Genomic DNA, 15,683 nt, shown 5'->3' with positions numbered 1-15,683 from the left:
AGGCAACATATCGTCGCACCGGTTCAGATCTGAATACAAGAAGGCGAAGCTTAAGGCGGTTTTTCTGCAGGGGGAAAAAAAAAAGAAAAAGAAAGAGAAAACACTGCAGTGACTCACGCGCAATGACTCATGCTATGGATCAAATAGGATAGGCCCTCGGCAGCGTGACCTAAAGAAAGAAACATGCCACATGCCACGTCTAGCTGCACTGATGCGCTGAGAAAATGATACTGCATCTTCAGCGCCGGGAGCCGTTCGTTCGGATGCATGCAGGGGTTTCACATGAAGAACCCTTTGTGCGCCTCAGACACCTTTCCCGTCGCGAAGGGGCAAAGTGAAAGCGTGTTATTTTGAGGCGCGCTTGAACTAACACGGCAAAGAAATTGAAAAAATCCACCGCCGCCGCCGCCCCTCCCTCCTCCTCCTCCGGGCGGTGTTGGGAGATCAATAATGGAGCAGGAGTCTTTGACCCGCCGATAACACCGCGCATCTGGAAGGGCTCTTTGACATCCGTAACGGCCTAATCGGGTGTTTGACTCCAAACACTCAGCGTTTATGAATATCCTATGAGCGCCGGGGTAAGCTTATGAATAAGTGAGGGGCCCAGCTGTGCATCAAAAAGCTCAAGACCTCATGAAACGCGGCGATCGTCACAGCCGAGCAGTATATGGAGCCGAGCGCTGTCCGAGCATAACGCTAAATTAAACACCGATCAGGCATAACATTATAACCTAATATTGTGTAGGTCTCCCTTGTGCGTTCAGCAGAGTTAGGACTCATCAGAGAATGGACATGGGTTTTCTGAGGGTGTCTCGTGGTGTCTGGCAACAGGATGTTGTTAGTGGGGGTCTTTGGGTCCTATGGGTTGAGGGGAGGGGCCTCTGTGGATCAGGAGGGATCTAGTGAATTTGGAGGCCAGGTCAACTCCTTGTTCTCTTTTTCATGTTCTTTTGAGTTGTTCCTAAACTGTTTTTGTGTGTGTCAGTCTGCATCTTGACGTGTCATTGCTATAAGTTGGGGGTGTCTGGTCTGGTCTAGGTGGGTGGTACACACCAGAATGCCAGGTCCAAACTCAGCAGAACACTGGCTTGTCACAAGATGCTCAATGTTCTCAACTTCTCCTGTCAGTGGTTTTAATGTTGTGGCTGATCGGTGCATGTGTTTAGCGTTTTGTATATGAAAACTATAAAAACCCTAATGCACCGTTTAGCTGAACAAATTCGACAGCATTTGCACAGACACATCGGGAATCCTCCCGGGTCCCTGAAACGCAGCTTTCGCCTGTCTTCCACTCTGTTGAAACAAAGTCTGTGATTCAGCTATGCAGCGAGGAATAGGTCAAGAATGTGCTGGTATTCCCGCGGTGACCCCAGCACTCCGCGTTCTGAGCCGGTTCTGGAGGAATCCGTCTCGGGTGGAGAGGTGGTGTTGTTATTTATTTCTTTATCTCCGTCGCTCCCCGCGGAAAGGAGTCACCCAACAGAAAATGATAAAGTTTGAAACCTGACCTTGATGGAGGGGACGAGGAAAAGAAAACACGGTCCCTCAGCACGTCGGTGCCGGGCGGAAAGAAAGGCGGGAGGCAGAGTGAAGCCGGTGTGTGCGGGTTTGTCCCCGGGGTGGGTGGGTGGAAGTCGGTTGGTGGGGTGGCCTGCGTCCTCACACTCACTCATTCATTCATTCATGCGTGCGAGCGAGCGACCAGCTGCAGCGGAGGCCGATTGTCCGCGCGCATTGTCTGAGCATCGATTGACAACAAGCCAGTCGGCGCTAGAAAAGGTGAAGAATCAAAAAAAAAAAAAAAAAAAAAAGGGACATTCGCCTTTGTCTGCGTTTCACCCTGACACAAAGCAGCGGCAATCAAACATGATGAATCAATAACGAGGGAAACAAAAAAAAAAATCCAATCCTCGGCCTCAGAGTTTTCAAACTGATACACACGCTTCCCGGGTCCGAGGATTGGGTTTTAATAGTCTGGAATCGACCCTCCCCCTTACCCTCATTTCCTTTCATCCCGGATCGGGCCAAAACACACCTTCCTCGCTTCTTCGCTGCAGGTCGAGATCTAAAACAGACCTCAAATTGCTGCACACGAATGTCCGCAGTTACACGTTGCTAATGATGCCCGTGTCAGCACTGAGCGCCAGCCAGCCATCTGCTAACTTTTGTTCTCCCTCTATCCTCGTAAATTCCCTAATTTCCGAGCAAAGAAGCCGAGCAAATGCCGCGCCTGTGGTGTGTGTGTGTGTGTGTGTGTTTGAGCTCTGGCTACAACACAAGGGGGAGTGCTAATGACTATAGTTAGCTTCCCTCAAGAGGCTCAAGCGGTTTGCCAATATTTGCCCTAACCTTAGATGATTGCATTCACGTTACACTTAGGTATTTAGCTGACGCCCTTATCCTCTGTGACCTAGCATATATGAGCGAGCGGGGACTCAGCATCTTCTTCAAGGACGCTTGGAATGGAAACACAGAGATGGTTTCTTCTTTTTTTTTTTTCCCCCCTTGGATTTGAATCGGAAGATGTGGACCAATTGCGGCCTCTCGAAGCGCGAGGGCACCGCGCGGCCTGCGGACGCTCAGATCGTATCACCTCGCAGGCTCGGTGCGCGATCTGCAAGGGCTCGGGTTCGCAGAAACGGGCGGCGGAGAAATTTGAGATTGGTTGATATTCGCGTGCGATCGCTTGCTTCCGACCTCGCTCGCGCACACACACCATTTCAACTGATTCCGCTAGAGATAACAAGCAGCAGCAGCAGCAGCAGCATGTTGTTTCTCTTAGATGGAGACAGATTCAGGAATTGACCTTGACTGTGTTCTCCAACAACTCTTGTCAAAAGCCGCGGCGTACGACCATCAGAAGCTGCAACAAATGCACACAGAGCTAAAGAAACTGCAAGTAGGGCGTTCTGGGTATTTAATATTCCATTTTTGTTCTAATCGGTTTGACTGTTCATGCTGTTTTCAGGGGATCTGACCGACTGGTTTGAAATTGACTGTCTCAATTTAATTGTTAGTCTAAATGGGTATCTATTCCTTGGATATTTTTTTTAATATCCACAAGGTGGCCATTTTGGCTCACATTAAAGCGTTCCAAATCCCTTACAATCTGCATTAAGACCAAAATTTGAGAAAAGCTCACCGTGGACACCTGTCTAACAGCTCCTTTGATGCGCCCATCTGTCTGGCTCGGCCCCGACTTTCTACGCGAAGTCTCGGGCCGGCTACAAGCCCATCACCGGACATTAACGCACTTGCGCATTCCCTCAAGGTAACCTTGCGGGCATAATGGAACGCCGCATCGACTTGCATCGATCCGGCCTAAGTTGAGGCGTCATCCACCAAACATCTCCATCTAAAAGGGGAGGATGTGAATCTGCAAGTCATTTGAATATCCTTATCCTTAAGCTGCAGCGGGGAAGCCTCTGCACTTAGGCTTAGCACTCTCAAGACAGCTACTCCTTGTTAAGCATCGCCTCAGACTCCTAGACTATGAACGGGACCATTACCCCCATCTCCCGCTGCACGCCCAGATACACACGCGCAAACTCACACTCATGCATATTTGGGCAGTGGTAGGAAACTAGCTATGAGAAGGTTCCGCAAGAGGAGCTACAATGCTTTACCAGGAGACTGCCTTAACAAAAGCCTCTTTTTTTTCTTTTTTTTTTTCCACTGAAGCCATTCATTCTACCAAGGCTACAGTCTTTTAACAAAGCAACCTACAGAACAACAGTTCCATCTCCCAACCGGAGCAAATGAACTCCTCCATAAGGGCCTTGAGCCAAACGCACATCCTAAATCGGGCGCTGCGGCCGTCCATACAGCTCCCAAACAATTCAGGTTGGGTATTAGCCCCCCATTGTTACACATCTCCGACTTCATCTCAAAGAATACACGGCGAGATAAAGAGATCTCATACAAAATCTATCCTCTGTCAAGCTCGAACCTAGGCGGCGAATGGGATTGGGCGAGAATTGTAAAACAGTCCAAAACGGCAGCAAACGAAAAAGGATAAAGGCGGCCTGGAAGGTGTTGATCTAAAAGAATACGTCTCTTGCTTAAATTCACCAGTGTAGCTCCTTTGATCAAATAAGCCTGCCGTTCCTGAGACAGACCCAGAATAAATCCCAGACCTCATCTTCGCATGATGTACATTTGTGAATGGCCTTCAGGTTCGACAGAAAGACTGCAGCGGCTACGTCACAATGACCACACCACACCCGAACTAGCCTGTTGAAGAGGGGAGACTGTATGTGTTTCTGCACTCTGCTTGTGAGACTCCCTACCCTCGGACGCCTCGCCTGAAATAGACAGTATGTGCGTGTGTGCTTCCTGTGTCTTAGCGATTTCTTTTAATCTCCTTTTCAGTGTTTGCCCCTACCATTTTCCATGTGCTCTGCCTCACCGACACTGCCATCCGGCGTTGTCCTCTCGTAGCTGTCCTCGGGCAGGGGGAGGGCGCCCAGCCGGGGGCCCGATGAACTCTTGCTGCTGGGTGTCTCCGACTCATCCAGGCCGCTGTCGTAGCAGCTCTGCAGCGATCCCTGCTGGTGAGGGTCCTGGGGCTGGCTCACCACCGAGAAGGTCACTCGGCGAAACGGCTACAAGAGAAACCAAATGGCCGGGGGTCACTATAAAAGGGACTGTCTTTTTATTTGATAGATGGCAGCTAGGGAGTTGCGTCCTCTGGAAATTAGAGATGGGATTCGGGTCAGGGTGGTAGGGGGGTAGGAAAAAAAGGGGGCAAAGGTAAGCAGGCTAGGAGTCGTGGAAGAGCACTAGGTAGACTTCAATGGCTAACTTAAACATCCAAGCTAGGAGTAATGTCACTTCCTTGACCCCTAACATCAAAATAAATCTAATTTTTTCTTTCACAATAGCCAACAAAGACCCCTTGTTACTGACTTTCTCTCGCCCAGACAGATTTCAATAGGAAGACCTTGTAATAAGGACAAGGATGAGGCTGTGCAAAGGAAGTCTTTCACAGGCTTGCTTGGAGCTCAGGGGACCAAGGAGACACGGTAGCTAGCTAAACCTGCGTGGTAAACAGAACTAAAGAGGGAAGAATGCGCCGGACTCGCTCACTTCTTTGTGCGCCCACTCAACAGAGGACAAGGTGAACGGGCATTCAGCTCGGCAGGAGGTCTGATTCGACACCAGGGAACAGACGCACACACACACACACAAAAGGCTTTGTTTAGACGAGCCGGCCGGCCCGCGCCGTCGATACGCGCAGCCTGCTCTGACGCGTTATTGAACAGCGTCCCGTGTTAAGCAGTAACGGAGCATGTCATTAAAGCCGAGGCGGTCTCAATCCCTGCCCGAGCCTTGTGCCGAGGTAATGGCAGAGAGGAGGAATGAAAGAGGGGGAATGAGCGTGAGGCGAGGAATGAAAGATCAGGCTTGGTCATTACCAGAATAAATGGCATAACAAATGGCTAATGCCATTCATTAATTAGGTACAAACACTGTCAGGGCTCGCCTCTGTTGCGGCGCGTCCTCTCCTCTTGCACCTTGCTGGGCCTCATCACTCTCTTTAATGTCGTCTTTCTCTTTCTGCTTTCGCCTCCGCAACTTGCCTCCAACTTTTGGCTTTAAACCCCCTTAAACCTATGACGACCCAACAATGACAATGCAACAACAATATTCCACATCCCCCCCTAGAGGCCCCCTTCTATCGATGACAGATTTTGGTAGTTTCGGCTAGAGGGGAAAGCACTTTTATGTCTCTGCCTCGGGCCTCCCAGAACCTCGGATCGTCATTGCCTCCCTCTGTCCTTCTGTGTCTCTTCTTCCATCATGAGAATACTGCGCAGGATCATTAATCAAAAAAATGTTTTCTTCCTCTTCCTGTCCACTTCCTGTCTCCATTTCTTCCCAAATTGTCTCCCCTCGTGAGCTAGAATCTGGTAAACCTGCCCTGCCGTGCTTCTAACCCTCAGATGTGAAAAATCACGTCAACCTCTTACCTAACATTCAGGCTATATTGTACTTGATACGCAGGAAACGGCGTCTACGTCTTTTAGGAGAAGAGTTACAAATGAAGCTTAAGCAAGGTGGACCTCTTTGTTGTTTTGCCCTCCCGAGACACTCGCTTGTAGCCACCTCTGTGAAACTCTGCCAGGCACACACACACTGTGGGAGATTTGCTTTTTGGTAATGAAATTTCCCACAAGCCACTGGGGGAAGAAAAAAAAAGGCTTCTTTTTTGCTCTTAGTGTGTGTGTGTGTGTGTGTAAATTTGCATTTATTTATATATTTCCTCCCGGTTCTCTTTCTCTGGCTGGCTGGCTAACACAGCAATCTTGGCAATAAATCATGTTTCCATGTAATTACAATCAACACTCAACAAATGAATTGGTATAAATATTCATGCAAATTTCACTTGGATAGTCAAACATTTGTTGCATAATTAAAACCCGGGGCCCAGAAGGAGAACTGCTCTCTATAAGTGTAATAACACTTGAAGAGATGTTAAGATATGAAACTATGCTTTCGTGTGTGTGTGTTTGTGTGTGCGCGCGCGTGTTTGTTTGTTTGGTTTTACCCTGTTTAGTGTGAGGTGTGCGTTAACAAGTCCCACAGCTTGGGGCTAGAAAAAAATAAATAAAAGCACTTTGTCTGGATCAGATTTAGTGGCGTACCATACTCCTTGGGAAACACGGTTTTCTAATGATACAAATTAAACCACTGTTGCCTAATGAATTGCCGGCTAGACCGTAGCGAAGAAAAGAAACGCTCGAGCTATGGCGCACACCGAGGGAAAATTGAGTTTGGGAGAGAGAAAAGACGAGAAAAAAAAAAAACATTAAATGAACAAATAGATTTTATTCACCTGAATTTTTCCACCCTTATTTTCACTGGAGGGAGAGCAAGATAGAAGAGAGTGGCGGAGGATGAAGAGAAAAAAAAAAAAGAAAAGCTAATTTGTTTGCAGACCAGAAATGGAGTTCATGCAGAGATCGCCCGGAGGCCTTGGATTAGAATCTGCAGCAGCCACCGTCTGCGCAGCAACCTTCGCTCCCTTCATTCTGTGTCTTTTAAATAAACGAATAAAATAAAAAGCAGATCTTTCGCTGTCGTTCCGTCATTTTTTTTTTCTCTTTGTATCGTGTGTGTGTGTGTGTGCGCGCTTCGGTGTGTGTGTGCTTTTCAGTCGTAGCCAGGGAAGAAAAACAAACCGCCCAACACGCCATGTGGAATCACATATGGCTTTTTTTGGGGTTGTCGCGGCCAATCTTGTTTCTCCCTCTCGAGCATTCGTAGGGAACACCGTTTTCGGTTGCGCGTCCCAAAACCGCGGGGAGAAATTAACAATTATCTGCCGCACGCGCGCGCGCGCATGCAGGATCAGGCCCGACGACTGGTGTTTAGCTGCCCGCGAAGAGAGTGATTTTACATGGAGAAATGAAAACAGACTGTCTGTCCACGCTGTCATGTGGCATACAGTTGACCCCTCTCGCCAAGATGCTGGCCATTTCCAGGCCCGGCGCATTGGTTAGGCTTGACTTAGCACATGGCCTTCGATGTTGGTACCCCTGCCTCCTACAGTGACCTCCTGCCCACCTCGTCCACTCAGCCGCCAATCAGTTCCCAACGAAATTAAATGTCATGCCTCTATTACGATTTCATTTTAAAAGACAGACGTGTTATTTCCAAAAAAAAAAAAAACACTTAAAAAACTAAAGAGCCAATTCAGTTTGTGATTACACTATTTGGGTTTACACTAGTGTAACTTTAAGACTACAGCCCATGCTGTGCCTTTGCCTTTTAATGTATGGCTTTCATTACAAGTTAGCACCAGTTCGCTTTATTTCTGCCAGATGCTCGGACCTCTTTTAGGGTCCCAGCAGCGAAGGGGGCCCCTGTTTGGGTGTGCCTGTGTTTGAAATCCAGCTGTGACAGCCACGGGTGATTGAGCAAATTCGTCATCCCCGCAAAAAAACAACGACAGCGCGAACACGCCACAGGTTCACTGGGAGCCCCGGCCTGAAGCTCGGCCTGTTCCATTTCCTGGACGCTAAAGGGAAAACACATGCCTGGCTCAAGCCAACCTGGAGCCAATAAAAACAGGATCGTGCCACTTGTGTCAGTAATGTGCGACCTCTCGGATTTGATTTTCATTTCCTCTGCCCGCCCCCGCCTCCCCCCCAACAAAACGCGCCGCCGTCGGCAACACTCCCGGGCGAACCTTCGCTCGGCTGGTGCACCCCGCCTTTTTCGTAAAAAAAACCTGAGAACAATGACATCCAGTTCAACGCACGGTCTGAAGCAGCGCCAACATTTTTCTAGAACGATCTCACCGGACCTCCTGGTTTTGGGATAGAGCGCATGCACGGAACGCACAATGGTCACTGTGTTTATGCTCTACTGCCGCTCCTCATCCGGGGAGACTTACGTGCCCATTTCGTCTGGCTTTGTAATTAAGCCCACCTTTTCCTAGAGCCTCTGGACGGAGTGAAGGATAATGGAACGATGCAAGTGAGGCTTGGTCGAAAAAAAAAAAAAACGCAGTGTGTGTAATTTCAGCCGTAAATACCTTTGGCGGATGGCAGTGACCCACTACCGTGAACCACAGGAAGTAATTGTGGCTGGGTTGGACTTGGGGGCATTGGGAGCAAACATAAACTGCAGGACCAGTGTCTTATTGCAGTCAACCAGAGAAAATGGAGGGATACAGAGAAGGAAGTTTGAGTGAGACGGATGGAAAGGGAGATAAAGAGGCCGGCTAAAAAAAAAAAAAGGGGTTGAGACAAAGAGAGCTGGAGAGAACGAGAAAGGGCTATGACACACGAGTGCAGCCTTGATTGCCAAAAGCGCCTGTCGGTAATTAAGAACCCATGTTTCATATTTAATGGGCAAACAGACAGTGACCTTTAATACGCCACCTGAGACACGCGGAAAGTGCCAAGCGGCCACGGCACGCCGAACAACATGCTTGCACGGATCCCAAATCGCCTTAACCCAATTGCATCTGCTTAGCTCAAATGCGAGCGGAGATCATGAGATACACTGATGCCGAAGTGATAAATGAGACAAACGCCCTCAAGGTGAACTGACAGGGAATCAATTGGAATCCGATCAAGGCGGATTCAGGTTCTATTTGGGTGCCGCTCGGTTGTACTTAATTACAATGTTACAGAACAGAACGTCGAAGCGCTGCAGCCTCAGCAGACGGAAGCATGCGAGTTCGCTGAATGCAGACCACCTCTCAGGTGCATTGGACCCCCCCCCCCTGCGAGAGGCCGAGGGAGTTTCACAATAGGAGTCTCGGTTAGGGCTGAGCAAGTTGCGGGAATGTCGGCGAAGCTGCAGCTTTGTTAGGCCCGCCGCCTGCAGAGGCTCAGGTATCATGTTCTGGCCTGACTGATAGCTTTGGCCCTGTCAAGCTCCAGCGCTCCTCTTTACGTCTCCTTCAGAGTTCTCCGCTCACATTCCTCCCAGGTCACCCGAAAAAACAAAAAAAAAAAAGGCAGGACGGAGGAGAAACCGGGGTAACGTTGCCAAAGAACACCCAAGACTTCGGGAGGAAAGGAAAGAAAAACAAAAGGCGAGATAAAAGAGGCTCCTGCGAGTACAGCGTCTGATTTTTTCCAATGTTATCTTCAGAGTCAACAAACATGCAAAGAGTGTTTCTTTCTTCTTTTTTTCCAAGTCTGAAGAGTTTGGAAGAAAAACAAAAAAAGAACGATTTTTCGAATCCTTACAGGCAGCCAGGCTTACAAGGGCATCCAGCTGCCAGTTCCTCATCTTAACTGTGCACACAAAAGTGGATTTGAATCTCGCGTTTGAAATTATGTCAGCGAGCCGTGAGGTCGTACAATCCGCACAGCGGCGCAAAGCTTGATAATAACATTATTTAAACACCTTTAAAAATAGTTTTATTGCGGGAGGTGCGGACGCCCTGGGAGACGTGGCGCGCAGTCTCGTTAAGGGTTGATGACGCCATTAGTGCTCTCCTGTCGATCTTTGAGACCGTGAGAGTAGTTTTTATCCCTCCGTTTTACCATGTGGCCGTTTTATGGTCCGACAGAACGCGGATCAATTGAACGCCCTTCAGTGCTTGTCCGCCGGCGTTCTCTCGAGCCTCGCTGACCCTTTATTGCACTCGTTTGGCAGAGGGAAGAGCTGTATAAATATACGTGCCCCAGTCAGGCCGAGCTATTTAGCACGTTCAAAAAGACAGCAGGAAACCCAAAACACCAAGTCCCTAAAGCGGCTCACTGTTGTATGGCTGGGGCCGCGCCATGAAAAGTTGTTGCTAGGCACAAAATGTCCTCCCAAGGAACTCTGCTGGGATCAATTCTCAGAGCTCGTGCATTGGGAACCATTTTGGATCGGAAAAACAAAGTGAGAACCAAAGCGGCGGGGGGAGAAAAAAAGATGCAAGATTTGGAAACGGTACAGAAAAAAAACAGAGAGCAGGGAGGAAAGAAAGGCAAAGGGAGGAATTAGATAATAAGCAAATGGAAAAAATAAAAAAAATGGGGGTCCTTCCATCTTAAGCTCCATTTTTCTCCCTTCATCCACTTCCCCCTTGTTAGTCTTTTCTTTTCCCAGTGTGTTCGGGATGCCTCTGGAAGAGCGCCACAGCTAGCTCTTTCCCATTAGCATGCACCCCATGCGCGCAGCCGGAGAGGCAGGCCCGCAGGACGAAAGGAAGGGGAAAAGAAAAAAGACAGGAAAAAAAAAAAAGATCACACATGGTTACTTTCTTAAAGTCTGGGCTAAACTTTTAATTGCTCTTCAAGTGGCGGATTAGGCCACTGGTGTAACAGAGATACTATTCTGGGGGGATGCGTTTGAACATCTTCAGAAGCTTAGCCCAACCCATGACCTGCTCTGAATGCCAAAGGAGAAGTACTTTTATTGTGTTTTTTTTCAAAATCACATGATAGAGGCCAAAATGGATTGGATGTGGGGGGTGGGGGGTGGGGAGTGGGGGGGGTGTCACTTCTGAGTGGCAGTGGATTAGCTTCAAGCTGACAAATAACACCCTTTGTGGGATTCTGCTGCTTTTTTTTCCCCGGCCGGGCTGCAGGAACGCTGTGATGGCGAGGCCGGCGCCGTGCAACCGATAGCGCGAGGCTTAAAAGGACGAGAGGAGAGAGGTTAAATTAAAGCTTCATAATTCATAAAGGAAGGCTTGTCGTTGTCAACCAAATCGCTAATGTGTTTCCATTCATGCCGCGGATTTTCGCGGCTGTCTGTCGGCCGCGAATTACGTTACATCCTCTCATTAGGAATGGATGGGACCTTCTCCCGTGTCGCCCCCGTTGGTGCGTCCGGACGCTAGGAGCGAGTGTCGAGCAAACCCTGACCCTGGTGTTGCTTACATACGGTAGAATCTGCCTGCAGAGCCAGAGATCGCATTTCCTGCTCTCTTCCTTGCTCCTTAAGGCCTTAGTTTGTACACACTGACAGATGAGTGGCACGCTATTCGCCGAGCGCGCGCGCGTGTCGAGTGAGATCTCCCCCCCCTGTGCGTTCAGGTGTGCAAGTGCCTCTTGTCTGTCTGAATGTAAGTCAACGCTCGTGTGTGTGTGTGTGTCATGTCTGCGGCATTGTCATGTCAATTTTCATGTCAGCCTGCCATCAGCTGAGCTTCCCAGTTCTGGCATTGGAAGGTTGGAAGGGGTGGGGGGGTGGGGGGGAGGGGTTGACTAGGTGTCGCATGCTGTGGGGGATCCATCACAACACTGGCAGCGCTGCATCTGACCAGCGGCCCACTACTGTCAGCTCGTGACGAGCCCCGGCCCCGGCGCTAACGCTAGCTTGTTGTGACACGGGGCCTGGGTGTCAGCAGAACGCACGACACGGCGTCAACGGAGCCCGGCCAAATGCCGGAGCCGAGCATCCGGGAGCGGCTCGCTCGCTCGCTCCGCCGCCCAAAAGCACAGACGGACGGTTCGGAAAGCCTTCGGAACGAGCTCGTGATGTGATACGATCGAAAGGGATAGACAGCCAGAGGAGGGAGGGATAAAGGAAGAAAACAAAAAGGCTCAGATAAGGAAGAGGGGAGGGAGACGGCGCAGCGGCTTTAATAAGGCTGATAAATGATTCTTTATTTACCGTCCTGAGTCACTGATGACAGATAACCTGCGTTTAGGGGATCGGGGCCTGCCATCCAAACAGGCAAAAGAGAGGAGGGAGATAGATCGGGGGAGGTTGGAGAGCATAGCCAGCTTATCCGTTAATGAGGCGTTCTGTTTGGGTATGATCATACGAGCGTGTGTCATTCAAGTGGGATATGTAGCGTGCGTCTTTTACAGTTTGTCTTTAGCAACCCTCCCGCTTTCGTCAGTTCTTCACTTTCGGATTTTCGTTCGCCTTGATGAAACCCAACCGCATGCTCAAATCGCCGACGCGCACACGCACACATGCGCTTCCCGTACAGGTCCCACCCGCCACCTGTTCCTGACAACGCGAGCGTAGGGCAATTACGATTCGAACCATTATGAAAACAATTACTACAAATGAGTAATTAAACCCCAACGTCAGGATAAATAAACTGACGGCGGGAAGGGAGAGGAGGACGGAGAAAGCCTAAGGCGAGCGAGGGAAGGAATGAGAAACGAAGGGGGGAGGCAGGAAATCGAGGAGGAATTCAAAAGACGTGAGCTGGCTGGTGCAGCGGCGCAATTGTGAGGAACACTTAAAGGACCTCTTAGCACGGCGGGGTAAATACCCTTGCGTTCCTTCCTGTCATCCTCCCCATCCCTCCGTCCTCGTTCATCAACTGGAGTCGGTGCCTTATCTCCCGACTTTCCTCCCCTCCGTCTCCGTGTCTCTCACTCCCCCCCCTCCCCTCCCCCGGCTCGCTATCTTCGCCGAGATCACGCAAGGTCAAACCTCCCCGACGTTTGATGGATGAAAATGGAATTAAGATGAAAGCACACTTTCAGATAATGAAGATATGCGGCGGGAGATTAGGAGGCTGGCGGAGGCCGCCGAGGTGCTGACCAAATTAATATTGAAATTTATGGGTGTTTTGGCTCGTGCCCAGACAATCCCCGTGTGTTGCGTTCACCGGGGGGTTAAAGTGGAAAACATAACAAAAAAATCTTAATAGCGTTAGAGTCGGGGAAGAGGTGGCGGCGGTGGGGGTGAAGGCGGGGAGTTCAGCAGATAGTGTTCATTGTCTCTAACAGAGGATTGCGAAATTAGGTGGCGACCAATGCAGCTGTTCAGTAGCAGAGGAGCTGGAAACGGTAACCTGGCACATTTGTTTTGGACTTTGTGAGTGAAATCCACGGATTAAACATCTTTAATTCACCTTGCGCGGTTTAGAAGTAAGCGATCGCCTTGGCCCAGCTCAGGTGTTTGATTAAAACTGTGTTACTGACACGTGCCCTGAGCGGATGTTTGCGTTCACTTTTGAAAGGCGCGTGATCTGCTCAGCAAAAAAAAAAAGCAAAAAGCACGCGAGCACCTCACAATGCAATCTGCACCATCTCCGCCAGCTCCGAAGGCCCGGATCAGCGCGCGTGTGCGTGCGTACGACGAGCGTGTTACAGAAGATAGGCGAAAGGGATAAGGGCCCCTGCGCGGCAGAAGGCATCAAAGAGGCAGTCTATCAAGGCCCCGTATCGCTGTCTGATGACGGCGATATGCACACTAATCCGCATGTAAAATAGTCCTTTCTCAAGGCGCTTCTTCGAGTGCACTTAGCTAACAGTCTCTCCGCCGCTTTCCGAGCCTTCCCTCTTGTGCTTGCCTTCTCTTTGACACTATTCCCAGTGAATGGAGGAAAAAAAAAAAAAAGAAAGAAGCTAAGGAGATCCACACAACATGCTCTTAAGGTCTCGTTTTCGGCTCCAGCTCCATTATATCTCATTACTCAGCTGTTGACCGGGCGTCCATTTTTTTTTTGAGGCAGGGGGGCGGCTAATGGGGAAATTCGATAATGGCGTCAGGTTGTTTTGGTCCCCGCCGTCGCGGCTTTCCAGCACTCCAGCCGGCAGTGGCGGTTTGTTAAGGGAACAGGAGTGTCGGAAAAACACAATTAACAGCGCAGCTTGTTTGTTCCCTCTGGTATTTTTCTACCAAATAAGTAAAATACAGCACCGGAGGCGAGCACACGCCCGTGTTTTTCTGTCCTCTCCGAGCTGCAAGCCGTTCCCTTGTATTGAATAAGGAAGAGCAAAGAAGAAGAAAAAAAAAAAAAGTGGTCGGGTTACATAGGAGATCGCCGACAAACACTCCCCTTTGTCGAGGCATTAAGTAAACAGGCTGAATGCGGAAAATATTATCTTTCTTTTTCTTTTCTTTTTTACCAACCAGAGGGCGCCGAGAGGTCAAACAGGCATGATTACCGGACACCTGTATCTGCTCTCCGGCGAGCTCTGCGCCAGTTTGCTAATGCCCCTTGTGCCATCCTTCCCCGCCTACTAATGTGTGTGTGCGTGTGTGTGTGTGTGCGCGCTTCACCTATCACCTTACCGGCAGCTGGCATCCCAGGAATAAAAGATTCCTCAGTGCGGCAGCCAGCAGTGGATGAAGGAGTACGGTGGGTGGGGAAGAGGTCGGAGCGGTTCGCGAGGAGGGGGGGCCAGCAGATGGAACAGATCCCGTGTTTGAGTTGAAATACGAACCCCCCGTTTTGCTCCCTTACCCTCCCCTCCGCGTGGTGCAGGTGAAAGCACCTTACTGTATTCAGGGCCCCTCCCTCTCCCTAATCCTTTTACTTCTAATCAAGTGAAGGGCAGAGAACTTTGGCGAGGGGCAGAGGAACAATGGCTGCTATTGAAGTAACCTAAGATAACGGGGGGGAAAGGTGGATGCCGTGTGGACATCCTAGACTCCGGGACGGAGCTGCTGCTGCTGGTGATGGTGGTGGAGAGCGTGCGTTTGGCGGTGGAGGTCAACGGCACAAAGGCGGTTATCGATTCAAAGCGACAACTCGGCGTGACGGATGACGCCGACGTGCGCCAGGAACAGAACGCCGCCGGGGCACCACGCGCAGCACCATCAAGGATCCGCGGATCAATACGGGTTGGCGATATGTGCGTTTGTGATTGCCACAAACGGGCCGTTTTCCGCGTCCTTGTGGATTTTGAGTTAGAACAGAAGACGGATGTGCTCCTCGGTGTCCCTTCTCTCATATCCACCCCCCACCCCGCTTTCTTTCACTTTCTGTCTCCCTCTGTCACCCAGCCACAAATGAACTGAAAAAAAAAAAAAAACAACAACATCAAAACTCAAGGCCAGAATCGAGGCTGTCACACAAGAAGACAAAACATCCATTTAATTTGAGCTCGTGTTACGTTGCCATTTTCCCTTCTCTTTGATCTAAGAACAATGCTCGGGATTTGCCTCGGACTGGGCCGCTTCCAAAACCCTTTCTCTGCTCCGCCGCGCTCTACCTAGTTTCTGCAGAACAGGTTTTCTCCCGTTCCGCAGCATCCTCAAAGCGAACGGAAAGACAAGCCGGGCGCCAGAAGCGTAAGCGCAGCACCCCGCCGCACTAATGATGGCCCTTGTCAGGCTGGCTAATTTAACCCCCTGTGTAAATTGAGAGGTAGAGGTCAATTCAGCTCCTACTTAAAACAATAATCAGATCTCTAAAAGAAGGGAGGAAAACACCAAAACAGACTGGCCCACATTTCCATGCCAACAAGGGAATTGTGTTTTATGTGTCTGTATTATTGTGAATTTGAGGCAATGGTAGAGTTTCTCTT

General features: G+C 49.8%; 1 protein-coding gene across 1 annotated transcript in view; it reads right to left on the bottom strand.

Moving 5' to 3' along the window:
• Nucleotides 1-15,683, bottom strand: part of pcdh7b (protocadherin 7b) — a gene marked incomplete at its 5' end in the record, with an annotated part of 101,219 nt that overhangs the window by 48,199 nt on the left and 37,337 nt on the right. Inside the window, 2 exon segments of the mRNA XM_084546499.1 lie at nt 4,385-4,474; nt 4,476-4,604. Of these exon segments, the coding sequence (XP_084402625.1) occupies nt 4,385-4,474; nt 4,476-4,604 (219 nt within the window).

This window comes from Chelon labrosus (assembly GCF_963514085.1).
Source record: "Chelon labrosus genome assembly, chromosome: 1".
NCBI classification, from domain to species: domain Eukaryota; kingdom Metazoa; phylum Chordata; class Actinopteri; order Mugiliformes; family Mugilidae; genus Chelon; species Chelon labrosus.
Note: the sequence above shows the minus strand (reverse complement) of the source record. Positions and strands in the feature narration are given on the sequence as shown.